This window comes from Myodes glareolus, chromosome 10 (assembly GCF_982192425.1).
Source record: "Myodes glareolus chromosome 10, mMyoGla1.1, whole genome shotgun sequence".
NCBI classification, from domain to species: Eukaryota; Metazoa; Chordata; class Mammalia; order Rodentia; family Cricetidae; genus Myodes; species Myodes glareolus.
In genome coordinates this window covers 60190569-60216664 of record NC_142035.1, presented here as the reverse complement: position 1 = coordinate 60216664, position 26096 = coordinate 60190569, and the positions used below count along the sequence as shown (strand labels likewise).

General features: G+C 53.8%; 2 protein-coding genes across 7 annotated transcripts in view; one reads left to right on the top strand and one right to left on the bottom strand.

The window, feature by feature from the left end:
- The window catches only part of Pak6 (p21 (RAC1) activated kinase 6), a 34343-nt gene extending 15592 nt beyond the window's left edge, over positions 1-18751 (top strand). For 4 of the 6 annotated variants that reach the window (XM_085696475.2, XM_085696476.2, XM_085696477.2 and 1 more), the window contains 8 exons: positions 9795-10003; positions 10843-11496; positions 14083-14580; positions 14717-14850; positions 15123-15249; positions 15345-15470; positions 15977-16111; positions 17152-18751. In XM_085696475.2, the coding sequence (XP_085552601.1) occupies positions 9800-10003; positions 10843-11496; positions 14083-14580; positions 14717-14850; positions 15123-15249; positions 15345-15470; positions 15977-16111; positions 17152-17319 (2046 nt within the window). In that variant the 5' untranslated portion in view covers positions 9795-9799 and the 3' untranslated portion in view covers positions 17320-18751. Of the gene's footprint in view, positions 1-2850; positions 2999-9794; positions 10004-10842; positions 11497-14082; positions 14581-14716; positions 14851-15122; positions 15250-15344; positions 15471-15976; positions 16112-16845; positions 16968-17151 lie in introns of all 6 variants that reach the window. The other 2 variants (XR_015004096.2, XM_085696479.2) reach the window with 2 other exon arrangements.
- A 902-nt stretch (positions 18752-19653) lies between these two features.
- Positions 19654-24595, bottom strand: Ankrd63 (ankyrin repeat domain 63). The gene has a single exon (XM_048459948.3). The coding sequence runs from the start codon at positions 23901-23903 to the stop codon at positions 22731-22733; it is 1173 nt and encodes a 390-aa protein (XP_048315905.1). The 5' UTR covers positions 23904-24595; the 3' UTR covers positions 19654-22730.
- Between the last annotated feature and the right edge of the window lie 1501 nt (positions 24596-26096).

Genomic DNA, 26096 nt, shown 5'->3' with positions numbered 1-26096 from the left:
GTACCTTTCTCAGCTGGGCAAGTTACATGCTGCCTCTTCAGTGGTCTGCGCAGGAGGGCTGAGGGAGCTCTGCTTCCAGAATACTCCCAGTCTCTTTGCTCCACCCCTACTTCCTGTCTGGCTTTCCCGCCTATACTGCCTGCCCGGCCAATCAGCGTTTTATTAAAATGATTGACAGAATACAGGCAATTCTCCCGTATCACTTGGGTACTTCTGGGACACTAGGAGACTTTGGCTTGCGGCTCCTGAGTCCATCAAAGTGGACGTAGGACAGGCTGTGGGGTAGGACCGGCTGTTTGCTGGCCGGCGCTCCTTGTGGTGGAGGAGCTTGGAGTCGGAGAGACTTTGTATCCCACCTCACTACGTACAATTGAGGAGAGATTTTCTCCATGCCTCAGTTTCTCTACCTGTAAAATGGAGCCCAGAATAACTGTACGACCCGTTAGATTCAAGAATCCAAAGCACCTAGGACAGCACCTGGCACCTGGCAGGCATTACACATGTGCCTTCTCTTTCTTCCTTTTCCCTGATGCTCTCCATAGGACCAAGAGTGGGGCATGGTGACCCATGACTTTAATCCCAACGATTGGGGGGGGGGCAGAGGCAGGAGGATCTCTGTGAGTTCAAGGCCACCCTGGTCTACAGAGTGAAAACAGGACAGGAAAAGAAAAAAATAAATAAGCAGAAAGGTCCAGCAAAGCTGGCTCTGCCTATCTCACAGTGGTTTTGAGCATAAAGCAAGGAGGTGAAAGCAGATATGGAAAGTTAAGGACCCACAGAAATGTAAAGTCGTCCCGTGGTCGAGAACTGCTGAGGTTCTTCTGGAAAGGTCCTGAGGGTCAGGGCTTCTCCACAAAGTCAGTTGAAATCGGACAGCAAGAAGGGCCCTGGCCTGTAGCGCTCTTAAGGAACGTTGTTCTTCAGCCATCTTAGCGCCTCGTGCCCAGACCAACCCAGTGCTGTGCCCCAGAAGCAGCATGGGAAAGGACTGGGTTTCTAGGTACAGCCACAGAGGTCAGAGGGCTGGGCTGGTGGGAGCAGCTGCTGGACCACAGCACTGTTAGACCGGGCTGGAACCAGGCCCAGACAAGGCCCAGGTCAATATTGACTATCCTCAGCTGGCTCGCCTGCTCCTCGGCCTCTCCTTCAGCGGGGGTGTTGACATAAGCTACCGAATGAGCTTCATCGTCATATTCTTTGAAACAACACCCCATGATCTCTCCCCCGGCATTCTCCGGGGCCTGTGGTGTGGGGATGGTATAAGGGTTTGGACCCACTTCGTCTCCCTGGGTCACACAAATGGGGTAACCGAACCTCTCTGTCCTGCTTTGTTCTCTGAGGCCTTCGACACCCCAAACACCGTGGCCCTAGGCAGCTCCACAGAGCCAGAAGGCCGCAGAGTAAAGGCCCTGGCTTCAGCCTAAGGTCTCACCCTGAAGGTAGCAGCAGTATAAAACAGGTGAGACTTTCTCCTGTGTGGTTTGGGAAGTCAGAATAGGGTGCTGGGGGCGGGGTGACCTTGTGTGACTCTTAGGGCTTGTGAAGAGAAACAAATGGGGGCTTGGACCCTTGTGGGGACTGAACAGTGAGGGGACCAGACAGGTCTTGGGAAGGGACAGCAGCTCCCTGTTGCTGACCATATTTAAACAGAGTGCAGCCAGACTCCTCTTGGGACTGTCATGGGGATGGAAATCTGGACAGAGGTAGAGGAGCAGGTCAGAGGTTCCGTGGAGCGGACAGCTCTTCCTCTGGGGCAGGCTAACTCATACATACCAGCCTCTCCTTGGAAGGAACAAGTTTAGCATTCCCAAAAGTGAAGTCTTGTTTCCCAGGGTGTGCAGAGTCAGGAGTGGCTGAGGCATAACAAATGATATCATTTGACATTTAGCAAACTCCGGAGAGTTAAGGCTGAGAAAATCTTCCTGGCCAATGAGACATCTTCTGTCCACAGAAATTTCTAATTGGGGGGCGGGGGAAACGGGGGCTGATGAGTCCCTCCATTCCTCCTAGAGGAGAGAGGTGATGGGCCCAAGGTGAATTACAAGGAGGCCACATAGGCCTATTGTCGATATCGGTGTTGGGGCCCCACTCTGCGGGGAACAGGGTCCTCTACAGACCACACCAGGCCCAATAGTGGCAATGATAGGAACATTTCTAAGCTCTGTAGAGTCCAGGAAAGTCACCTCTGTCTTGTAGTTTGATTTTAAAGTAGGCCCTTCCTCAAGAAATCTCGGGAAACACCACTTGGGCGGGACAGGGTCCTGATGACTGAGTGAAGCTAAGTTCACCTCAGGGTCTAGAGCAGACTCTTTCCAAGTTGCTGTTCTTAGGCAAGTAATCTGGTTTTTGTGGCCAAATAATTCCTCGTCCCCGTGACAGAGTAAACACTGCTCCTCACAGACCTCTGCGTGAGTGTCATGTATGTGACACGCTCAGCCTGGGGCCAGTACTTCAACGAGACTCTCCCGGAGGGATTCTTACTAAATCACCCTAAAGCTCCCTGAGGAAGGATGGTTACGCTCCTTGACAGGCTGAGGAGAATGAATTCCTTCTCTTGTCAGCAAAAGACACAAGGGCTGGGACCTAAATATTAGGTCAAGGCCACAGGCTCCAAGGTCCCTGCTGAGCTGTAGGGCCTTAGTCGCAGCCGATAAGCATGCCCTGAGCCTTCCTGTGAGGAAGCTGGGACCTTACTCCTCACTACGTCACTGGCACCTGAGCTGGGGGGTCCTTCACTGTTCTGTGAACCAGATTCCCAGAAATGGCAGGGATCCCACCAGCCTCATCCCAGTATCCCAGAGTTTGCTTGTGTAAGCAACCTAGCAGAACTGAATCCATTCTCCTCCCCAGGAGCTGCACCCCGGTGCCTCGCCATTCGCGTTTTCTCAGCCTGTGGTCCATCCTCGGAATCCCTTTAGCGAGCTCAGCTTGTTTTCTTTGAAAGGCATTCAAGGTGTGGAAGCCACACGTCATCCAAAGCTGGGTGTGGCCGGATAAGGTGGGTGACCACACTGGACACTCGCTCCTGGTGAAAAGCAGGGCTGACAGGAGAAAAACTAACATTCAAGATAGGCCCCAAAGGGGGTTCTCAAATCACAGAGCTCAGGTGACAGATGGACACCCCAAGAGCTCTGCTGTAAGGTCTGTGTCCATCTTGGGCCTCTATTGTTATGTCCTGGGTCTATGAGGAACCAGCATGGCAGGCTGGCTATCTTCTCTTCTCCAGAAGCAGCAGCTTGAGAGTGACCCTCTCACCCTCTAAGTGGACACTTGACCTATTTTCCCTTGTCCCTGTGGAATGGTAACATCAAACCCTGTCCACTGCCCTGTGAGCCAAATCTCCTATTGTCTCCCTTCTTCCCCAGGGCCTTTGTTTTTCATACACGCCAGACCCTGGTCATCAAAGCCCCCAATGCAACCTTTTTAAAACATTTTGCCCACCCCGACAGAGAACAAGACATACTGGTTCCATATAAGGTAAGGGTCAGCCTACAGGTCGGAAGAGCCCTGCTTACCTGCGCTGACTCAGACAATCACCAGGTCAGGTGGAGGGAGAAGGCCGGTCCCTCTCACTTTAGGCTTCCATGAGTTCTCTTTAGGCTGGGCCCTGTTTCCTGCTGGTGAAGACCTCCAAGAAGGAGAGCATTTGCAGAGCATGCTCACAGTGCAGAGGGGACACAGGGATAGCCCTGCTTACAGCTCATAGGTGGGCACTGTTCATGGCACATAGCTGAGCATAGGGACATTACTGCTCATAATGTGTAGGATGGACATGGGGACAGCCCTGCTCACAGTGCAGAGGAGACATAGGGGCAGCCCTGCTCACAGTAATTGGGGACACAGGGACAGAGCAGGACCCATGGATTCTGATCTGGGTTTAGTCTCCACCCCATATACATACACAGTCATTTCCTGCTTCTGTGATCTGGGATACACTCTGCCCTCATCTAGATGGTGAATAAGCATTCCTTCCTTGCAGAACTGCTAGCTCTCAGAAGAGGCCTCACAGGTACTCAAAAACAGCTCCTGTCTTTTCGGATTCTGAGTCTCCAAACCCCTTGGACACTACAGTCCCTCTTTCAGTGACCCCAGGCCTGCGACTCCCAGAAATGTCATACCAGCTCTCCTCCTGAGTTTGCTGGGCAGGGCAACAGATTCATCTGTAAAACCTCTGCCAGGGACCGCTGCATTCCTGTCTGCCAGGCTCCCTGCCAGAGGAGCTTCCTTCTCTAACTGGTTTTGGCTGGAGTTATCCTTCCCAGCACTGGGCACCCACTCTGATCAGTCATGGGTCAGGGAGCAGAAAGGTACTACTAAAGCACTCCTTAAACACCATAGTGCATTCCTGGCCTGGTCTGGTCCTCAGCCAGCTTCCTGACCTGGGTTAAAGAATTGGAGAGGCCAGCTCACGTCTGCCCGTTTCTACATCAGGTCTGAGGTCACAGACTCTTCCTCGGGCGAGGCAGATGAAAATGTGGTCCGTGAGGATTCTCTTCCTGCCTTGCTCATCTTTACGCTGACTCCTCTTGTCAACAGAGGTGTAGGCAGAGGTGGAGTGACAACTAAGATTCGTGTGGCCTGATTTGATTGAACACCACAGCCTGGTGGTCAATGCAGCGACTGCTCTCTCAAGGCTGTTGGAAATATGTGGGAAGAAAGCCCTAGAAATGGCAAGTCTCGACGGCTATTCTTGGCAGAGCACGTTGGTGTCCCAAGTGTTTCACTCATGGAGACTGGGTAACACTGGCTAGCATGGACCACTCTTAGGTTGAAAAGTATTTCAGGGCCCGGAGAGATGGCTCAGTGGTTAAGAGTATATATTGCTCTTACACTTTGGTTCCTGGCACCCAGGCCGGACGGCACACAACTACCACAAAACTCCACTTCCAGGAGATCCAATTCCTTCTCCTGGACTCCGAGGGTACCTGCATTCACACGCACAGACCGACACACAGGCACACACACATGCACACATGTAAAAATAAAATAAAACGTTATAAAATAGATAAAAATATTTTGATCCCCACCTCTAATTCCAGCACTTGGAAGTCTGAAACTGGAGGATTCACAGGAGGCCAGCCTGGGCTACATCATAAAAACTCTGTCTAAAAACAAGGCTGGTTTCCTTAGGAGACTGGAAAGGTGGACTGGAGAGATGGCTCAGAGGTTAAGAGCACTGGCTGTTCTTCCAGAGGTCCTGAGTTCAATTCTCAGCAACCACATGGTGGCTCACAACCATCTGTAATGAGATCTGGCGCCCTCTTCTGGACTGCAGACATACATGCAGGCAGAACATGGCATACATAAAGAAAGAATGGAAAGGAGGCATAGGAGGAAGCCCCCAGAGTCCCCCAGACGAACTCTGCAGTTACTTTGGTGTATTTTTTTCTATAACAATGACACGTGGCAGAGGTGAAATTTTAAGTTAATCCTTTATTCTTCCTGCTTCAACAACAACAAACCTTGATGGTTTAATTTTCCTCTGGGATCCATGAATGTAGACAGGTTTGGACCCCAGCATGTCAGCAATTCCAGAAACCGTCAGACTTGGACCCAATATAGTCATCACATGAGACTGGGGAGGGGACTGTACCCTCCACCCCTACACCTACCACCAGTGTTCTGACGTTACCTTTCTCATGGAGGTTATGATCTGTATCTAATTAATGTGAGGGTGTGCTCTGAGCTCATTTCTTCGGGTTCATTTCTTCCCCACATGGATATTTAATTGCTTTGGCTATATTTATTGAAAAGATCATCCATTCCCACCACATTGCAATGTCACTTTTGCCATAAATCAAGCGACCTCATCCGAGTGGGTCTATTTCCGGATTCCTGCTTCTGTTCCATTGCTCTGTTTGTCAATCCTTGTGCTGTTCCTACACCGTATTAATTACGGCAGCTTTATGATAAATCCCAATATATATTTAGTATAGTCCTCCGACTTTGTTCCCTCCGACTGCCGAGGCTATTCCTGGTTCTGTTTCCTGCACATTTTAGAATCAGTGTGTCAGTTTCTGCCACAAGAAATATGCTGAGCCTGAAATAAGACCGTAGGTTGATTTGGGAGTAACTGACATCTTCACAGTGTGAAATCTTCAACATATGAACATTCTTTAATATCTCTAATAATGTTCTACGGCTTCCAAAGCAAAGAGGTTCATTCCTGGGTGTTTGCTGTTTTTAATGTAAGGTGATAAAGAATGTCATTTCCTTTCTCTCTTTTAAAATTCCATCTTTATTCCATTCTGCATGTGTGTGTGTGTGCTGCTCATATGTAGTGTACCACGTGCATGCAGAAGACTGCAGAGGTCAAAGGGGGGTGTCAAGATCCCCTGAAACTGGAGTACCAGGTGGTTGTGAGCTCCCATGTGGGTGCTGGGAACCAAACCCAGGTCTAGGTTCTCTGCAAGAGCAGCGATTTTTGTTTTGTTTTTCAAGACAGTTTCTTTGTGTAGCCCCAGCTGTCTTGGAATTCACTCTATAAACCAGATTGGCCTTGAACTCACAGAGAGCCGCCTGCCTCTGCTTCCCCAGTGCTGGAATTAAAGGCGTGCACCACCACTGCCCGGCTCAGTCATCACTTTTATCCACTGAGCCATCTCTCCAGAGCCACTATCTCCTCCTCAAGACAGGCTGAACTAGCCCAGGCTAGTCTCAAACTCTCTGTACAGTGCACGCTGGCCTTGAGGTCCTGACCCTCCGATCTCGTTTGGGATTACAGGCGTGAGCTACTATGCCTGGCTCTGCTTCATTTTATATTGAAATTCAATGAACTTTTATTTATGCTGGCCTTGGATTGAGGACTTTCCAAACAAATTTGGTTGCTGCAGACTCTTCTGGGTTTTCTACTGTCACAAACACAGGGTCTCAAGCACGGCTGGCCTGACCATACTTCTGATGATTCTAGCGGCCGTCCTTTAGGTCTCAGGTTTCCCACTGTTTAAATGATTAGCTGATTTCTAAATCTCTATCTCCTACCCAAAGCTCCACTGACTGCTGCCAGCCTCCAGCCTCCCTGATCCCTTGGGTGCTGGTTTTTCTCCTCGGCCTTCTCTGCTGCCTCTGGTGAGCTTGTCAAGGAATAGCTGTTAGGGTGAACCCCAGAAGGTGTCAGAGTCATGGATACCACTTGATAGTGATGCCTTTCCTCCCCGTGAATTCCGATGCAAGAGCCAAGAGCTAATCTGAGAAATCAGGGCTTTTGGAGGAAGGTCTCAGCCAGTTCCTTTGTGGCTCTGGATGATAGGTTGACCTCTAGAAAATTTCACAACTATGGAGGAAGCAAGAGGGTCTGTGTCTTAGTGAGGGGTTCTACTGCTGTGACGAAACACCATGACCAAAAGCAAGTTGGGGAGGAAAGGGTTTATTTGGCTTACACTTCCAGGTAACAGTCTGTCACTGAAGGAAGTCAGGACAGGAACTCAATTGTCAGGAACTTGGAGGCAGGAGCTGATGCAGAGGCCATGGTGGGGGTAAGAGGGGGATGCTCCTCCTGGCTTGCTCAGTCTGCTTTCTCATAGAACCCAGGTCCACCAGCCCAGGGATGGCACCACCCACAGTGAGCTGAGCCCACAACGCTCTACAGCCTAAGCTTACAGAGGCGTTTTCTCAATTGAGGTCCCCTCCTTTCCGATGACTCCAGCTTCTGTCACACTGACATAAAACTGGTCTGCAGGGTCTGTTCACCAATCCGGGAAGAGAGGGTCTGCCTGAGAGGCTGCGAGGATTGGGCCTGCTGACTGAAGCAAGAGGCAGTGGCTGAAGCAGTCCAAAGAGGCTGCACGGTGGGGACGTGAGGTCCAGTGTCTGGGTCCCAGCACCTAGAGTTTTAGTCATGACCCCTTGAGATGTAAGTGATGAGCGAGGAAAGGAATTTGACATCACTCTCCGACCCAAATCCACCCAAGGGCCAGTGCCTGAAGACTCCAAGCTCAAGCTTAGGGACAAGGAGAGAGAGAAGACAACTAGAGAGATGGCCAGCATCTGTAGGGCATCTCTTTCTCTGCGCTCCCTAACCTTGTGAGCTGTCTTCCACAAACACTGCTGCATAGAGAGGTAAGGAACACAGAGGCTCAAGTCGCTAACCTGCTCCTGTTTAGGGAAGAGGCTCTCTACAAGTGAGACTCAATCATCCATTTCAGTGTAAAGTCTTCTGCGTAAAGGGTCCGGATGCTGGCTCTGTCCTTAAGGCGTGTCAGAGACTGTTGCTCTCCTAAGGGCCATGCCATGGATGCTACTTCTTTACACATGGCACGTTCCCGGTGAGGAAGCAGTGGGCCTGCCACCTTTTTCAGTGGCACCTATTGCCTGTACTTGCTCTCCAGAAGCTGCCAAAGTACCGGGGAAAATACTGTCAGAGATTGCAATGGCCCTGCGTGCCAACTCTTCAACTGGATTAATAATCCAGGCATTCACATGGTGAAACCGCATAAGCTGTGTGAAGTGGTGTATTAGTTGTCCCAGCTACTCTAGAGACTGAGGCAGAGGGATACCCCTCTGGGGGACACAGCAAGCCCTATTCACAGAGACACATTGATCCATTTCATTTCTGAAATGTTTTGAGCTACTTCATATTCAAAATCTCATGTTGTTTATCAATATACTGATTCCAGCCTGGGACCCCCCTAGGAGTGACTAGGACAGACCTCGGGAAACCCCTCTACCCTCTTGGTTCCCAGTTCCCCCTCTCAGGTCTACTCATAGTATCTTTTCCAAGCCCATGTCATTCCCATCGACAGTTCAGTAAAGCCTCATGCAAGATCAGCAACGTGTGGGGTGCAGGCTAGACCACAAGAGATATTTTGTGCAGTGTCCTGGAATAGGATTAAAATCCACAGGGAGTGGGTAAGTGGGACTGTCTGCCTTTTCTAAAGAACTTGACCTGTGAGGTAACTATCCTGCCCTACCCAAGGCTGGCCTTTCGGCTCAGCCCTTTGCAGAATTAAGGCAAAGTGCGTGTTGACGAGGAGAGCCCTTTGGGGGTAGTATGATCAACACTGCCAGCCTGGGCAACGGTCCTGCAGATTGGCTGGTTGATTCCTGTTAGTGTCATACATGGCTTTAATAGGTTTCCTATGGGTCAGTTAGCAACATACGTGTTGAATGTGACAAAATTTTCAGCACATCATTTGATTCAGTTTGCTAGTTTTTCATATTTATGGAGTGGTGGGGGCAGTTTAGCCAAGGTCTTGTTAGACAGTCCAAGCTGGCCTCAACTCACAGCAATCCCCCTGTCTCAGCTTCCCAAGTGCTGAGATTACAACCGTGGAACACCATGCGCAGCTCACATTTATGTTCTTAAGAGAGATTGGTTCTGATGTTCCTTTTCTTGTGTTCTCATTTGGCTGAGAGTCAAGGTCATACCTGCTTCGCAGAATAAGTCTGCCAGCCTTCTACCCTCCTGCCCTCTTTTGTAATTCTTTGACATGAACTGATGTTTGTAATGGGCTTTGGGTTTTATAAAATACACTTCTTGGCAGGCGACTCGGCACAAACAAGGTGAACACTTCTTTTCCTTGCTTGTAGTCTGTGTTGATTTATCTATCTATCTATCTATCTATCTATATGTATTTATTTATTTATTTATTTTTATGTATGGCACTTTTAACGTTTCTAAAACTGTTCTGCTGGGAGCCGGCCACTTCCCTGAGGAAGTCCTGAAGACAGCAAGAGAGTCTCCAGGGAGAGAGTAGTTACGCTGAGGGAGAAACACAGACCTAAGCCCATACCCAGCACCCACTGAGCCACCCCAGGGTCCCTGGGACAAACTCCATTGACACCCCCCCTTACAGGCACCATGTTCCGAAAGAAAAAGAAGAAACGCCCTGAGATATCAGCCCCTCAGAACTTCCAGCACCGTGTCCACACCTCCTTTGACCCCAAGGAAGGCAAGTTCGTGGGCCTCCCCCCACAATGGCAGAACATCCTGGACACCTTGAGGAGGCCCAAGCCTGTGGTGGATCCTTCTCGAATCACACGGGTGCAGCTGCAGCCTATGAAGGTAAGAGGACGGGCTTATAGCCATGGTTGGCCTCTCCAACGCCACAGGAAGCTATCTGTGAAACCCCAGCGGCACCCAGAGGGGCCACTTGGGTATCAGAACCGAGCCTGCCATATGAGTCTTTTGCTACCTCAGTCCTACTGATCAGCCTTTCTACATGGGAAGAATTTTGAGCCAGGCATGGTGGCTTTTGACTGTAAGCCCAGGGCTTGACAGACTGAGGCAGTCATATCGCAATGTGTTGGAGGCCAGCCTGAGCTGTCTTGAAAAAACACCTCCAACCCGCCAAAATTAACTAATTTGAATTTCGGTTAACACCAATCTTTACGGATGTCTCACCCACCATTTAGACCTGTGGCCCCAGAGGAGTTGCGGCTGTCACAGATCAGACTTCACATGGGAGATTGAGAGGTTGGGTAGGAGTTGAGGGTCAGGAGTCATGTTGTAGGGTGGAATGTAGGGGAGCAGGGAGGCCCCGGAACTGGTTTTCTCAGGCATCTCCCTGAAGACCATGGGAAGAGCTAGAAGCCTGAAGCGCCTGTCCTGAGTTCCCCAGCTTCCCAGGCGCTCCTCCGGTCACCCACTTTTCATGCGGGACCGACCCATGGCTGCCTATCTGTCCTGCTGACAAGGGCTTTCTCCCTGCATCCGTGTAGGCTACCCAGCATGGGCCTCACCCACTGTGGACACAGGCAAATGTCTGGATACCTAACGGATGGGTGGGCGACAAAGGAGGTGTGTGGGTAGGCGTTCCTCCCCAGGGCCCTCAGGGAGGCTCTGAGCTACCCTCCGCCCTGAAGAGAGCTGTTTCTCCACACTCTTTTGTCTTCCTTTCGTAGACGGTGGTGCGGGGCAGCTCAGTGCCCACGGAGGGCTACATCTCAGGGCTGCTCAACGACATCCAGAAGTTGTCGGCTATCAGCTCCAATACCCTGCGCGGACGCAGCCCCACTAGCCGGCGGCGGGCACAGTCCCTGGGGCTGCTAGGGGAGGAGCAATGGGCCGCTGACCCGGATATGTACCTTCAGAGTCCTCAGTCTGAGCGCACGGATCCCCATGGCCTCTACCTCAGCTGCAATGGGGGCACACCAGCAGGTCACAGGCAGATGCCGTGGCTGGAGCCACAGAGCCCACAGGCCCTGCCCAATGGGCTGGCTGCCAAGGCACAGTCTTTGGGCCCTGCTGAGTTCCAGGGTGCCTCGCAGCGCTGCCTGCAGCTGGGTGCTTGCCTACAGAGTTCCCCACCCGGCACCTCACCCCCTATGGCCACAGGGAGGCGTGGGGTGAAGGCTGCCAAACATAGCTCAGAAGAGGTGCGGCCACAGTCCTGCCTGGTGGGCTCAGCCATTGGCAGGCCAGGTGGAGAGGGCAGCCCTAGCTCGAAGAACCAGGAAAGCAGCCTCAAGCACCGGCTCTTCCGAAGCATGTTCCTGTCCACTCCTGCCGCAGGCACTGCAAGCAGCAGCAAGCCGGTCCCTCTGCCACAGAACAAGGTATATCACCTGGCTCTTCCTCCCGGGGTCACTCTAAGGAGGACAAGTAAGCACACCTAGCTGACATCTGTAGGGCAGTAAGTACTAGAGATGCCAAGCCTGCCTGACCCTCCCTACTTACTGGGTCAGGACAAGAACGTGGGAAATCAAACTGACCAGCTAACCAGTGTGGTCTCGGCTAACGACCGTAGATAGCCTGAACTCACCATCTGAGCCCATGTCTTCCGAAGGCTTGACACGTGTGAGCCACAGGCTGTAAGCTGAGTTGTTCCAGGTGGAGGGCAAACCTCTGTGGCTGACAGTTCAGTCCACCGGGAGGCCCCTCCTTTGAAACCACCTTTAACCAGAAGCTCAGGGCAGAACCTCAAGACCCAGACAGGGATGTGCACCCTGGTCTGGAGAGGGAAGGGTCTCTCCACCTTCCTCTTTTGGGGGTACTTCTGGAGAAGCCCCCTACTTTCTTGAGGACTGCAGGGGGGTTCTGGATATAGCCGCCTACAGTGACCACCCCTTCCTCCTTTCCCTGTTCTCCCATCGTTACTTCTTCAATGTGTTACTGGAAGACCAAAGGGTCAGAGGAGCATCAGGTTCCCAGAGGAGCATCAGGTTCCAGTTTCACGTCTGCCCCTCCTTAGCTTTTCAATGTCCCTGGAGGGGCACAACTTGCCAGAGGGCATGTGCTATGAGAATCCAGGAGACTGACTTTGCCCTCGAACTTGGACTATCCCAGGACAGGGCACTTCTTTCCGGAGACAAAGGAAAAGAGGGGAGGGCGTCTTGGTGGTGGCATTCCTAGACAGGCAGACCAGTGCATTTCTGCTTCTCATCTGCCCCTCTGCAGTGACCGTAGCACTCTTTCCCATCCGACAGGTGATGACCTACTCAGAGTGAGCTCGTACTAGGACCTCCAGTGAGACAGAGAAGCAAGCAGGGCAGGTACTCAGAGCTGGCGTCCTGTCTCGGGCCTTCCGGGCTCCCGGATCTTGTGTACAGAGCTTTGTAATCATGGTGGATAGTTATCATCTAACTCTTGAAAGACAGGTCGCACATGACGGTTTTAAGCCATCCCTAAGAAACAGACGCTGATAGCAAACAGAGAGGGCTTTGAGAGCAAGCTGTACCCTCTGCTGTGGGGATGCTGATAGTGGTCTAGCCTGAACTACAGGGTAGCCTGAACCTACAAGCGCTTCAGGTCACTGCCAGCTAAGGCACCAGGGAAGCTTCATGGCTTCATGCACTCCTGTCCTTCATGGGTCTGTGAGCTTAGGAGTCTCTGGAAGGCTGTGAACTTGGGAGACATCCTCCACTAAACTAAGGTGCGGCAGGGCAAGGCATAGCACTAGGGAAGTGAGGGTCAGCTGATCCCCCGTGTCTCCTTGGGTAGGCTGCAGGGGTCTGGAGGAAAAGGGCACTAATACTGAGGTTGGCACTGCCTTCATCTGTTTGAACTGCCAGTCACCACACCGTCCATCCCCACTCACTACTGAGAACCCCCGTGGACCACTATGTGTGCCAGGCCCCACCCACAGTGGAAGCAGTTCGTGGTTGTCCTAGGCTCAGAGACAGCATGGTTCCAAATTCAGAGTAGTTTCCTTTGAGGCATCTCGGCACTCTCCAGATAAGCATTCCCTAGCTGGGGCTCCTGAAGGCACCCATCACTGGGTGGCTGCTAAACCCCCTGCAAAGCCAGGGTCTATGCTGGGGAGCCAGTCCCCAAAGCCTGGAAGTGGGAACCTAGAGCTGGAAAGCCTTTGGCAGGACCTAGATTTGGGGTGCCTGAGCAAGCAACCCAAAATAACGATTCCAGGAGATTCTCTTCGGTGAGTCAGAGCCGTGGCCACTGCAAAGCTAGTAACTGTTGAGGCATCTGTCTCTGTGATGGACATGGGACACCCTAAGCAGCCCCCTGTGGAACTCCCAGATGGTCCCTCTCCTCATATTTAAAAACCAAGATCCTGGAAGGGGTGGTGAGAGGTGGGCTCCTTCTACTCCGGTGCTGGTAGCAAGGCTTGAACTCAGGGATGGGCTGTCCCTCCTCTGCCTCGCCCCCCACCGAGACTGTGAGACTAGCTCCCCACTTCCTTCTCCAAGGGTTCCTTAGCCAAGAGCCTCCTAGATATACAGCCTTCGTGCTGTCGGTGCAAGCAGGGCTGCCTGAGCCCAGCCATGGCTTCTTCCCGGTGTTGGTTCTGGGAGCCAGTCACAGCTACCCACTGCCCCCTTTTAGGGTCTTTTCCACTCACATCAGGGGCCTCAGACCCAATTCCTCAGAGAACTCTGTCTCACAACGGCCTTCCCGAGGCCTGCTGGTCAGTAGCCCAGGAAGAAATACCCAGCCTGAGGCCACCCCAGGACTCACTGGAGTCCTCCCTGGAGCAGTAGAGAGTAGAGTGTACAAAGAGATGTTCTTCGGCCTGTCACCTGGGAGCATGGGGGTCGCGGGATGCATCTGTCGGTCTGGTTAGACCTGGCTTCATGTTTTTACTTCCTTAATTAATTTAGAAGCCCCTGCTAGTGTCCAGGGCACAGTTGCCAACCCTTCCTCCAGGAACATCTAATGTTCCCTGACTTTCCTTGTCTTTGCAGCTCAACTCTGCTTTCCGACCGCCACAAAAAGATTCCTCCTCAAACCTGGTGGCCAAGGCCCAGTCCTTACCCTCAGACCAGCCTATGGGGACCTTCAGTCCTCTGACCACCTCGGATACCAGCAGCCCCCAGAAGTCCCTCCGCACAGTCCCAGTCGCCGGCCCACTTCCAGGCCGGTCTTCTCCAGCAGGCTCCCCCCGCACGCGGCATGCTCAGATCAGCACCAGCAACCTATACCTGCCCCAGGACCCCACCGTGGCCAAGGGGGCCCTGGCTGGCGAGGACACGGGCATTGTGACACATGAGCAGTTCAAGGCTGCACTCAGGATGGTGGTGGACCAGGGTGACCCCCGGCTGCTGCTGGACAGCTATGTGAAGATTGGGGAGGGCTCCACGGGCATTGTGTGTCTGGCCCGGGAGAAGCATTCGGGTCGCCAGGTGGCCGTCAAGATGATGGACCTCAGAAAGCAGCAACGCAGGGAGCTGCTCTTTAATGAGGTGGGGACCAGGTGGGGCGTCAGCAGGGCAGTGAGTGTGTGGTGAAGCTGGGCACCTGGGAGCAGTGTGGCAGGATGGCGGGGTGGGCTGACCGTGGGGCGCTGTGCTAGGCACTCAGGCCTTTCTGTACCCTCAGGTGGTGATTATGCGCGACTACCAGCACCTCAACGTGGTGGAGATGTACAAGAGTTACTTGGTAGGCGAGGAGCTGTGGGTGCTGATGGAGTTCCTGCAGGGCGGGGCCCTCACAGACATCATCTCCCAAGTCAGGTGGGCAGTTGAAAGGGCTGGACTGGGGGAGGACTATCCCACCGCTGCCTTGGCATGGCAACCAGCTGCTTCTGGCCCATAGAGCTAGCATCTTAGACTCTTGCCTATTTGGGGGGTAACCGAAACTCAGTGATCTTAGAAAAAAATGGGTACAACCTGCTGAAGTCTGCTGCTTGGGAACTATGGGCCCCTTTGCCTGGGACTCCTTTCTTCTCAGCCCAGCCACCCTGATAACACAGCTCTCCCACGGGGGGCCTGTCTTCCCTGTCCAGGCTGAATGAGGAGCAGATTGCTACTGTGTGTGAGGCTGTGCTTCAGGCCTTGGCTTACCTGCACGCCCAGGGTGTCATCCACCGAGACATCAAGAGTGATTCCATCCTGCTGACCCTCGACGGCAGGGTAGGTCCTCCCTCCCTCTCCATGGTTCAGCTGACCCCCATCCTCTCTAGCACCCCCTCTTCCTGATCTCTACCTACTTCCTTTTCAACTCCCAGGTAAAGCTCTCAGACTTTGGATTCTGTGCTCAGATCAGCAAAGATGTCCCCAAGAGAAAGTCCCTGGTAGGAACTCCATACTGGATGGCTCCTGAAGTGATCTCCAGATCTCTGTATGCTACCGAGGTAACTGTTTCCCCACCTCCAGGCCTCCCTGGAGAAGCTTAGGAACATGTAACTCCTCTGTCTTGTCCCTGTTAAGTGGTCCCACCACCAATAACCCCAGTTCTGAGGTTCCTCATTTAATCAGTATCCTTTTTGAGATAGGGTCTCTCCACGTAGCCTTGGATTTCCTGGGACTCACTTGGTAGACCAGACTGGCCTTGAACTGATAGAGTTCATACCCCTGCCCCTGCTTTCCAAGTGCTGGGCTTAAAGGCTCTCACCACCACAGCCAGTCTTTCCTGGACTTCACTGCCAGGAGCAGGCCCTGCCACACACTGTTCTCAAGGGCACAGTAGTGTATAGCCAGTGTTTTCCACGAGGGATGGCATCTGTGGTCACTGGGCACTCATACAGAAGGGAACTGACCACAGGGCAACTGACCAGGGGTTGAAGGAGGCAGGCTCACTAAGGAGACAAGATGCTCCTTCAACACACTGACACCAAGAGTCGGGGCTCTTATCCTGCAGGTGGATATCTGGTCTCTGGGCATCATGGTGATTGAGATGGTGGACGGAGAGCCTCCCTACTTCAGCGACTCCCCAGTGCAAGCCATGAAGAGGCTCCGGGACAACCCCCCACCCAAGTTAAAGAACTCTTATAAGGTCAGTTATCATATAGGGTGTGAGTCCCCCAACCCCATCCTCCAAGCCCTTTGCTCCTGAGATAAGGGATGGGAACACAGGCCCCAGGAAAGCAGAAGGATGCAGGCTTTCGGTCCTTTTCCACATCAAACCTGTGCTGGCTACAAAGCCACATTTACATACAAACTCCCATGTTCACTCCAGCCAGTTCCCGAACCTGTAGCTGCGGGAATCACTTCTCGGCAGGCTCTGGACAGGAGCCCGCCCATTCCTATGAGGAGAAAGAGTGAGGACCCCAGGACTCCCAGCTGTCTGTCTGTCTCCCACAATACAAATCCTTCCACCTTTCTCTCAGGGGTTCCAAACCCAACACAGTGCCGTCACATGAATGGGCCTGTCCTGTTGTATGACACATCCTGACCATAGCTGAGCCACAGCCCCTAGAACCAGTATATATACTTATTATAATTAACTCTCCCCTGCCAAATCCATCCCCTGCTAACAGACTGGCACAGGACGGCTGAGTGGTACTGCCACCTGGTGGCCAAAGCAAAAAAAATGTGCCAGAGGATTGAAGTGTCGTCTCTAAATGGCTCCAAGACAGATGGCCTGCCCAGCTAAGCCTGAGAGGAGCGGGGGCCAGAAGAGCGCTCATCAGTGAATTGCCCCAAGGTGGCAGCCTTCCGTAGCATCCTGAGGCGGCCTCATAGATCTGGAACTGGATCGCTGATGCCAGTTCCATGCCCCTTTCACAGAGCCGCAGAACCCGAGTGCCAAGAGCCCCCAGAAGCAGGCAGGGGTAATGGGCTGTGTTTGGAACCCAGCTCCCCAGAGTTCCAGATATCCTCACTCCATTGCTCTGCAGCCCTCATGTCAGGTGAATTGGCCTCCTTTTCCTACCTCATACTCCAACAGTCAGTGAGCTCGGAGGAACCAGGATGTAAGAAACCAGAGAAAATGAGGTATCCGAGTGGGAGCCCCCCCGCATTCAAACTGCAGGAGTCAGGCTGCAAGGGACATAACTGTGAGCCATGGCTCCCTCTCAACACTCTGCTTCACAGGTCTCCCCAGTGCTGCGAGACTTCCTGGAGCGGATGCTGGTACGGGAACCCCAAGAGAGAGCCACGGCCCAGGAGCTCCTGGATCACCCCTTTCTGCTGCAGACAGGGCTGCCTGAGTGTCTGGTGCCTCTGATACAGCTCTACCGCAAGCAGACCTCCACCTGCTGAGTTCACACCCAGGGTGTGCCTGCCGCCTGTGCCCACAGGTCAAGGACACTGGGCAGCCAGTCCACTGGCAGGGCCTACCTGCCTTGTTCTCTCAGTATTCTCTCCAAAGATTGAATGTGAAGCTCCACCCCTTCCCTCTTGCCCTTTAGCCCACTGGGCCAGGCCGGACCTGCCCCCCTCAATCTCACTCCCCAGAGTCCCAGTTGCCTTTGGGATGACAGTGACCCCCTTTTGCAGGTTTGGCCCTTTGCTATTTGCACAGGGATGTTTCTAAGAAACGTGGAGAGTGGTGCTCCTGGCCACCGGTCAGCAAAGCTGACAGGCCGCTGCAGATTTTAAAAAGCAGTGTCCACTAGTGTTCCGGGCCACCAAGTGAGTGTGTGCCCCATCTTCACACGGACACTTGCTATTCTCAGTTACAGCTTCAAACCCTGGAGTCCCAGAGGGCCACGGGGAAGAATTTTATTACCTGAGTCCTTCTTCCTCCCTGGGTCTGACTTCTGGAAGCCCTACTTGCCCCCTGTTTCCGTCTGTCCCCCTGGCATAACCTCTCCCCGGAAGGCCTCCACAGAACTGTGAATTGCCTGTGTGTAGGCCATGGGAGTAGCAAGGGGATCTTCTGAGAGAGTGTGCAGCTGATGGTAAAAGTGGTTCCATTTTTCAGGATGGAGAGAACATATTCTCATTCTCTCTCTCTCTCTCTCTCTCTCTTTTCCCCGTGTGTGTGTGTGTGTGTGTGTGTGTGTGTGTGTGTGTGTGTGTGTAGTCCCCCCAAGGCTCAGGCCTTTCCAGTTACCCACAGAGAGCTTCAGAAGAGCTGCACCCCCCATCCCCCAGTCTTCTTTTCTACCAAGCTCTACTTTGAAGGGACCTGCTTTGGGGGCCTGGCTTTCTGCCTCTCAAGTTTCATGTTATTACCTGAACAGTGAAGGGGTGTGTGTATGTCAAGTCTAACACATGCTGGGGACCCCTGAAGTTTCTGAGTTTCTCCCATACTGAGACAGGAATTGCGTTACCTGCCAGCAACTTCTCAGTAGCCAGATCATCAGGGGGACCCTCTTTGGAACCCTGGGCTGGGACAGAAAGGTGAACCACCTCCTGGGGGAGGTGGGGCTCATGTCAAGGAATGAGTATCTCTGTGTGTGAACCAGCTGCCCCTGCAGATGCTTACCTGCCCCCTTGTCCCCCCCTCCCTTCCCACCTTCCTGGCTGTTGTGAGACAGGAAATGCCAAGGAAGAACTCCACTGTCTGGACCCCATCCAGATAATATTTTTAGATTCCTCTGCTCCCTGATGACCTGCATTAGGGCAAAGAAATTGCAAGGTCTTTTTTTTAAGGGTCAGAGTTTTAAAAACAAAAGCATCTTCCCCTAGAAATTTTTGTGAATTGTTTGCAACTTGTGCCTGTTTTAAATTAAACTGAATGTTCGAACCTCTGGGTTTGCCATTCTCTGGGACTGGAGCCAGGCTTTCTTGGAGCTGGATGCCCTTGGAATGGATGCCTGGTGGGCTCCTTCATGGTCACTTGAGTCCACAGAACACCCAGCTTCTCTGGTGACTTGTACACCTAGAATGGGGGCAGAGGAGGGAGGAAACAGGAAGTGAAAGGCCCTAGGAACGAAAGCAAAGGTGTGAGGAGGTTCTGGCCAGGGCCGAACCTTTCAACTTTGGCTTCTCTCCTTAACTGGTTCTCAGGCTGCCCACGGAAAGTCCCCTGGAACTTCTATCTGGGAGAAAGCAGATCCGTTCATCTCTTAAAACCGACAGAATAATTTCAAAATTTCAAAAGAGCAGTCAAGTGGCCAGAAACCCAGAAACTTGGGTTTCAGACCTGGGCTTGGGAGGTGGGTAAAATGACTTTTTTTTTTTTTTTAGTTTTTGTTGTTGTTGTTTTTGTTGTTTTTTCGAGACAGGGTTTCTCTGTAGCTTTGGAGCTTGTCTTGGAACTAGGTCTTGTAGACCAAGCTGGCCCCAAACTCACAGAGATCCGCCTGCCTCTGCTTCCTGAGTGCTGGGAGTAAAATTACCTTTTAACTTCTAGCTCTGGCAGTAATTCCAATCTTCCTTTTCTGAGCTCTACACCCAACGCAATTGCTCACTGAAGCCACTTAACTGGACCGAGGAGCCATGCTCAGGCCCCAACCCCAGCCCCAGCCCCACGGGTTCAGCAAGAAGCAGCTCCTGCAGTTCTCAATCTCGGGGCTCTAGCTGTAGAATGGCCAGGGTCAGGTGCTGACGATGAAGGCAGGAACTACCTCCAAATCAAACGTGTGCTCCCATCTTTTCAAAGGAAGCCAAGAGGCAGGAGTGAGCAGGAAGGCAAAGAGAGGCTGGTTCTCCGAACGGAATACCACTGGGTTTATTAGCTGCTCTTCCTCCCACTCGTCCTCTCCAAACTCATGTGCCAATGCCCTTCAGCCTTCCCCACCAACCAGTACTGAGTGTCAGTGGCCTGGGTGTCTCTTCGCAAGGAGGACAATAACACGAAAAGCAGAATACACAGCAAAGTCTTTTCTACAGCAGGAGGGGACGGGGGGGGGGGGAGGGGGGAACGGGACTGGAGCCTCAGTGTGGCACTGGAGCCCTGACAGAGGAAGTCTGGGGGGAGTGAAGTGTGCAGGAGCTCTCCATGGAGCCTGTACAGACGGCAAGTCCCACATCTCAGTTCAGACGGGCAAGACCTGCTGCAGTGTTCCAAAAACATTTCCAACCACCGTGCTTCCAGGCACTCCACAGACCACAGACTGGAGCGGTTGTTTACCCGACAGGGATGTGCCAAGGTGACATTCCCCCAGAATACCACATCAGCAGTACCGAAAAGATGACAGCACTCCTGACACACAACGTGAGAGCCAAGCTTCAGGGTGCTTGAAGCCAAAATATTTGTATTCTTACGCCATTAAAAACGTCGTTAACATTAAACACAGCTGAAAGTGGAATGTGAGCAAGGAAGGGTCAGAGAGAAAGCCGTGTTCATTGGAATGTCCCTGCTCTGACCTCTGGCTTTTCAAACGTGGTACTCGGACTCTTGGGAGACTGAGGAGAGGCAGGTGTGTGTGCTTGGGGGGCGGTGAGGAGTTGTCGCGCGCGCGTGTGTGTGTGTGTGTGTGTGTGTGTGTGTGTGTGTGTGTGTGTGTTGGAGTGGCAGATCCATCCCTACAGAAGGGAAAGCAGTTGTCGTAAGAAAACAACCCACATGGTCAGGTCAAGGCTCAGAAGCCAAAGGGGTTGGTAGCTCCAGCTGTTCTAAAGATAGCAGGAGCTCTCTCCAAAGTAGCCTTAGCTTGGAGAATGGCTTGGGGTTCTTGGTGAGGTTCTGGGCACTCTTTACAACCAGTGCTGACTTTCCTTGTACACTGTTTCTCACTTCATTGAAGTGAAGTGACTTCAAGTATCCGGATTTAATATTCTACAAGAGGAACACGTTTCGTGGGTAAAATGCACAAGGAGGGAGAAGCTACACATCGATGATCTCCCTTTAAAGCCAAGTCTGAGTTCCCTGGTCTCAGCGAGGAGAGCGCAGAGGTGCCACCAGGGGGCAGCAAGGATCACCGTCCGAAGTGTGGGCTGGCGCGCGGCCTGGGATATAGGCTAGCGAGGCAAGGAACTGGGGCTCTGCAATAGCAGACTTCCTACCCCTAAACCGCAGGACCGGCTTCTCAGCACCAGCGGTCTCCCTCTGAGCAGCTCCCTCAGAGTTACTGGTGAGAAACCCTCCCACAAAGACAACAGATCAACGCCTTAAAAAGACTTTATCGTAGGCAGGTGAGGGGCTGCATGCTCACTCTTCCGGGTTCACGAACAGAAATCCGAGGTACAGTCATGACCAGAAAACTTTCACTGCCTTGAAGCAGGAGTTTTCGCCACACCCTGCTGGTACAGATCTCCCACAAGGAGCTAACACTGACGTTGGGTCGTAGAGCAGGCGACCTGTCAAACCCCTCTCTTCGCTGCCTGTCGAGGCTGTACAGAGTTGGCGGGCAGGGGCGGAGGGGGAGAGGACAAAAGACTTGGCGGGGAGGGGGCCTAACTACCTCTTCACAGTTGCTTCTGACTCACTAATCTGCCCAGTAATAAAAGCTGGAAGCTGGGCTGGGCCTGCATCCCACGCGGTGGGGCACAGGCAGGGGTCCTTGGTCTCCATCTAGCATCCATCATCTGCCCTGCCCTCCATTAACAGCCCAGCAAGAAGCAGGAGACGTTTAGCAGCCCCCTCCTAGGCTCTCTCCGAGTTTGATGTAATTTAGATCCGGACCTGCGGTTCGTGTGGGCTCCCGACTCCCGCGCGCCGCCGCTTAACGTTGCAAACACTCCAGTCAATTATCCCCCTCGCGGAGGTGCTATTTAAAGAGACATTGTCAGGTTCTTAAGCCTCGGATCAGACCTGCTGCTTTCTGCCTCATACACAAAGGCTCAAAACACGAGTTCTTTTGAGGGTTGGAAGAAATACAATTAAGCAAATCCTTCCTAACTGTTTCACCCTCCTGGAGCACCCACGTGCAGAATGGGGGAGCTGGGAGGAGGAGGTGGGACGCTAAGTCCTTTCCATTTCAGGCCTCTGGGACTAAGTGGAAATATAAGTAGAGCTGGACCCGGATGAGTGAGGCATTGAACCTCAAAAATGAAATTCGAATGCAATCATGCTGAGGGGTCAAGCTGCCCAGGAGCCAAGAGTCAGCAGGGGCTTGGAGAAACAATGACCCTATAATAGAAATGAAGTTGAACCCTGGGTCTGACTGAGACAGTCAGAGAAAGCTTAGTCCCAGAAGAGACAACTGGTGAACAACATGGTACAAAGCCCCAAAATATCCTCGTTGCCTTGAAGGAGGAGCTTCTACCCCAGAAAACCTTAACCACTGGATTCCTTCACAATCAGTCTTCTGATCCAAAAAGCGGGGCCACTTGAAGCCTTCCTTCCTCCGACACTTACAGCGAAGGGAAACTTTGGTAGTTTATCCAACTATTATGGTCAACATCAGTAGGCACCGCCGGCTGGGCCTTTGTTCTCCAAAGCCACCTCTGTTGCTGCCTGGCTACCAAAGTGACGGGGGAGTTAGAAATAAACAGGGGATCTTACAGGACCCAAAGCAGTGCCTAGCCGGCTGAGCCTCGGGGGTCTACTTTTCCGGCTAGAAAGCTGAAGCCTACAGAATAAGCCTTTCGCGCCTCTTTTTTCCCCAGGACAAGAGAGCCAGGCTGTAGGAAGGTTGAGAGTTCTACACAGTGAATACCAAAGAGCACAAAAAGATGAGATCTCTGTCTTAAATCTGGTGGAGGTCTCCTTTTAGCAGTGAGGGGACAAGGTTGGGAGGAGGGCAAATCGCAGAGAAAGGAACAGACTTGGAGGAAAGGGACATCTCAGTGACCAGAGACACTAGGGTGGACTTTGCAGGGCTCGACCTTCATGCCCCTTACCGCTGAGCCTGCAATACCACAGCCTCTGTGCCCGCCTGCCAAGGCTTTGGCCCAGGCACTGAGAAAGGCTGAGCGTTGGTCTCTAATTCCGAGCCACTCTCGGGCCCTGAAGCCTCCCCGACCAGGCTGGGGATGTCTGGGGCTGTGGACCGTCGCCTCAAACCCAGGCGGCCAGAGCCTGGGCCACCCTCGGGATGAGGACTAAGGCCGATAGGGGCTTGCACTAAAGTTGGGGGCGCTCCCTTTAGCACCTCCTGTGAGCGCCACCGCCCACTCCCCGAAGACTGGGGTGAGTTTGGTCGGGCCATCAGAGCTCCTGCCCGAAGGCGTGCTGTCTCCTCCTCCGTCATGGTACCCAGCGCTAGGCTCATGCTCCGGCCCAGCTCTGGCCTCTCGCTGCCTTGTGCCCTGTGTCGGCCCGAGCCCTTGCCTGCAGAGGCAAGCTCACCTCCGTGGCCGTGGCCGTGGCCGTGGCCATGACCGTGGCCGCCGGCAGCCCTCGCAAACCGCGCCAAGAGGGGCCTCGGTAGACGACGGGGGCTGGGTCGTCGACGCTCTGGGCTGGGCACCGGGGCAGGACGGCCTGGGGGACTGTCGGAGTTGGAGCCCCGGGCCGCTGCCGCTGCGGCTGCCCGACCCCAAGGCCCGGTGAGGGCTTGCACACAGGTCCCGTGACCGCGGGAGGCGGCCAGCTGCAGCGCTGTGAGGCCAGCACGGTTGGTGCGGTCAAGGCGCAAGCCCAGGCGGCGGAAAGAGCGCACCAGGAACTCCAGCACCGCCCCGTGGCCGCACGCCGCCGCCCACATCACCGGGCTGTTGCCCGCCGAGTCCGCTGCCTCCGGATCGCCGCTGAACTGCACCAGCAGCTGCACAGCGTCCAGGTGGCCTCGCTCGCAGGCCAGGCTGAGTGCAGTGCGGCCGCGCTCGTCCCGCAGGTTCACGGCCGCACCCTGCTCCAGCAGCAGGCGCACGAAGCGCGAGCGCATGGCGGGGTCCGGCAGCCCCACCGCCACCATGAGTGGCGTACGGCCCTGCTCCGCACGGCAGTCGATGATGCTGCGGTCCAGCGCGTCCAGCACGAAACGGGCCAAGTGCACTTTGCCCGCCTGCATGGCCTCAAGGAAGGTGCGCGTACCCGCCCGGGGGCATAGGTCCTTGGGCTTGAGCATGGCTCCGGCGACCGTGTCCGGGAAGTTCGACAGCTCCGCACGGGGGCGCCCCTGTTCCCTCACCCCCACGGGGCTCCGGCCCCGGCCCGGACACCCGTACCGCTCTTTCCGCGCGTAGGTGGCAGCAGCCGAGGGTCCTGAGGTTCCCCCTCCGGTCTCCCCGATGCTCCCGCTGCCTCGCAGCTCCCTGTTCGTCTTGCGCTCCTCCCTGGGCCTCCCGCCTGGAGGTGTGAGCTGCTTGCTACTCCCGGCTCCCGCTCAAGCTCGACCTCCTCAACCCTCGGTCCGTTTTCCCGGTGTCCGACGCCCCTCGGTCCCCCGTGGCGGCTTGGAGCAGCGCCACTCACCCGCACCCCGGGCAGCCCCGGCTCCCCTGCTGAGCGGGTAGCTCCCGCCTGGCGCGCCTGCCTCCTGCCTCGGCGGGGAGCGCCGCTCCTCAAGCTCTCGGAGCCTCTCCCCGCCTCCTCCCCTCTTGCGGGGGCCGGGACGCTTGCTTTTTCACTTGGGGGGCTCAGAGGCTCGTGAGGTGCCCGACGCCTAGATACCTGGCTTTATAGATTCGGGGGTCTCCATGGCAATGGCTGCCCTGGAAGCGGGATTCGCCGTCAGGACAGGGATGGACAGGGCGAAGGAGACCGCCCCTGACCCCCACCCCTTTGTGGGCCACGAAGTTGGGGAGCGGCTCCTCCTCCGCGCTCCCCTGGGAATGCGGCGGCGGTTGCGGGGCGGGGGCGGAGGCTGCTCGCCGGGGGCCACATGCACCCGGCGGGGCCAATCCTAAAATCGCAGTCTTCTTTCCCCGCCCCCCGCCTCCGCCTGAGTCGGTACCCTCCGCTGCTTAGAAACTGGCGGGAGCTCCTGCCATCCGTTCTAGGTTAAAGGGATTGGGACCCTCATGAGGATAGAACTGGACAATACAAGAGTTTGACTGGGGATGTGGGGGGCAGCAAGAGGCAGAGGAGTAATTTGGGGCACGAGGCATTTGTGCTTCGGACTGAGGGCGCTCAGTCTGGCTGATAATGCCATCCAAAGTGCAGCGAATCAGTCACACACAATTGTGCCTCCCGCACACGCTCACTCAGAGCAGGGCGGGGGTGCGTTCTCCAATCTCAGACGTCTCCAAACCTGACAGTGCTCCCGCATGCCAGTTCCACGGTCTCTGTGGAGCAGGCTGACTAGACACTGGCCGCTGTGACCCAGGGCAGGTGCCTGAGGAAGGACCCGAGAGTATGGAGGCATTAGGACTATCTGGGCACTACCTCCCAGTCCCCTCCAGGACAAGCTATGGTCCAGAAAAGGGCAAAAGACAAAAGCAAGAATTCCCCCACAGGGCTGGTTTTCTTGGACATAACAATCATCTCTAGGCCACTGAACTCTAGCCCTGACCCCTAAAGAAAGGGGTAAGCCTGAGATCCATTTTCAATCAACAGTATAAAACCACTGGATAGCCTCTTCCTTTGGAGAACCAGCTGCTTGACTTTGGGGCGGAGGGAGGGGAGTACTCAGCTGAGATGAGTTACAGTGAGTGCCTCATAACTTCCCAGGTTCAGAGGGCGTGAGGATAGCGGGAATGGAATTTAACTGTAGAGTGACGGGCTAGGGATTTTTGCAGCTGGTAGAGTATTTGTCCAATATACACAAACTTATCGGTTTGATTCCCAGCATTGCATGAAACCAGGTGTGGCACTGCACCTATAACCCCAACACTTGAGAGGGAGAGAGAGGCAGGAGGAGCAGAAGCCCAAGGTCATCCTCGGCTACATGAGACCCCATCAGAGAGAGAGAGAGAGAGAGAGAGAGAGAGAGAGAGAGAGAGAGAGAGAGAGAAGGAAGAAAAAAGAAACAGCGAATTACTCAATCAACTACTGAATTTATAGATGTCATGAGCCCATTGTTGTGTTCCCAGCAACAGGAAGTACAAATGCACAAACTGGATCCTGAATGAATGAGATTCGCATTCTCAGTCAGGAAGACAAACCCCAGGATATGACAAGGAGAGGGTGTCACCCAAGGATTGACTACATCTGCCAAATACAAAACTCAGGCAGCCAGCGGAAGGATAGGATGATGGGAAAAAGAGGGATGGGGGGGTCTTCTGAAGACAGCAACTGAGGTGGTTGGTGGTCCTTCAAGGACGAGTGATGTTGGACTGCTAAGTAGTAAGAAGACAGTCCAAACAGAGGGGTTACTGAG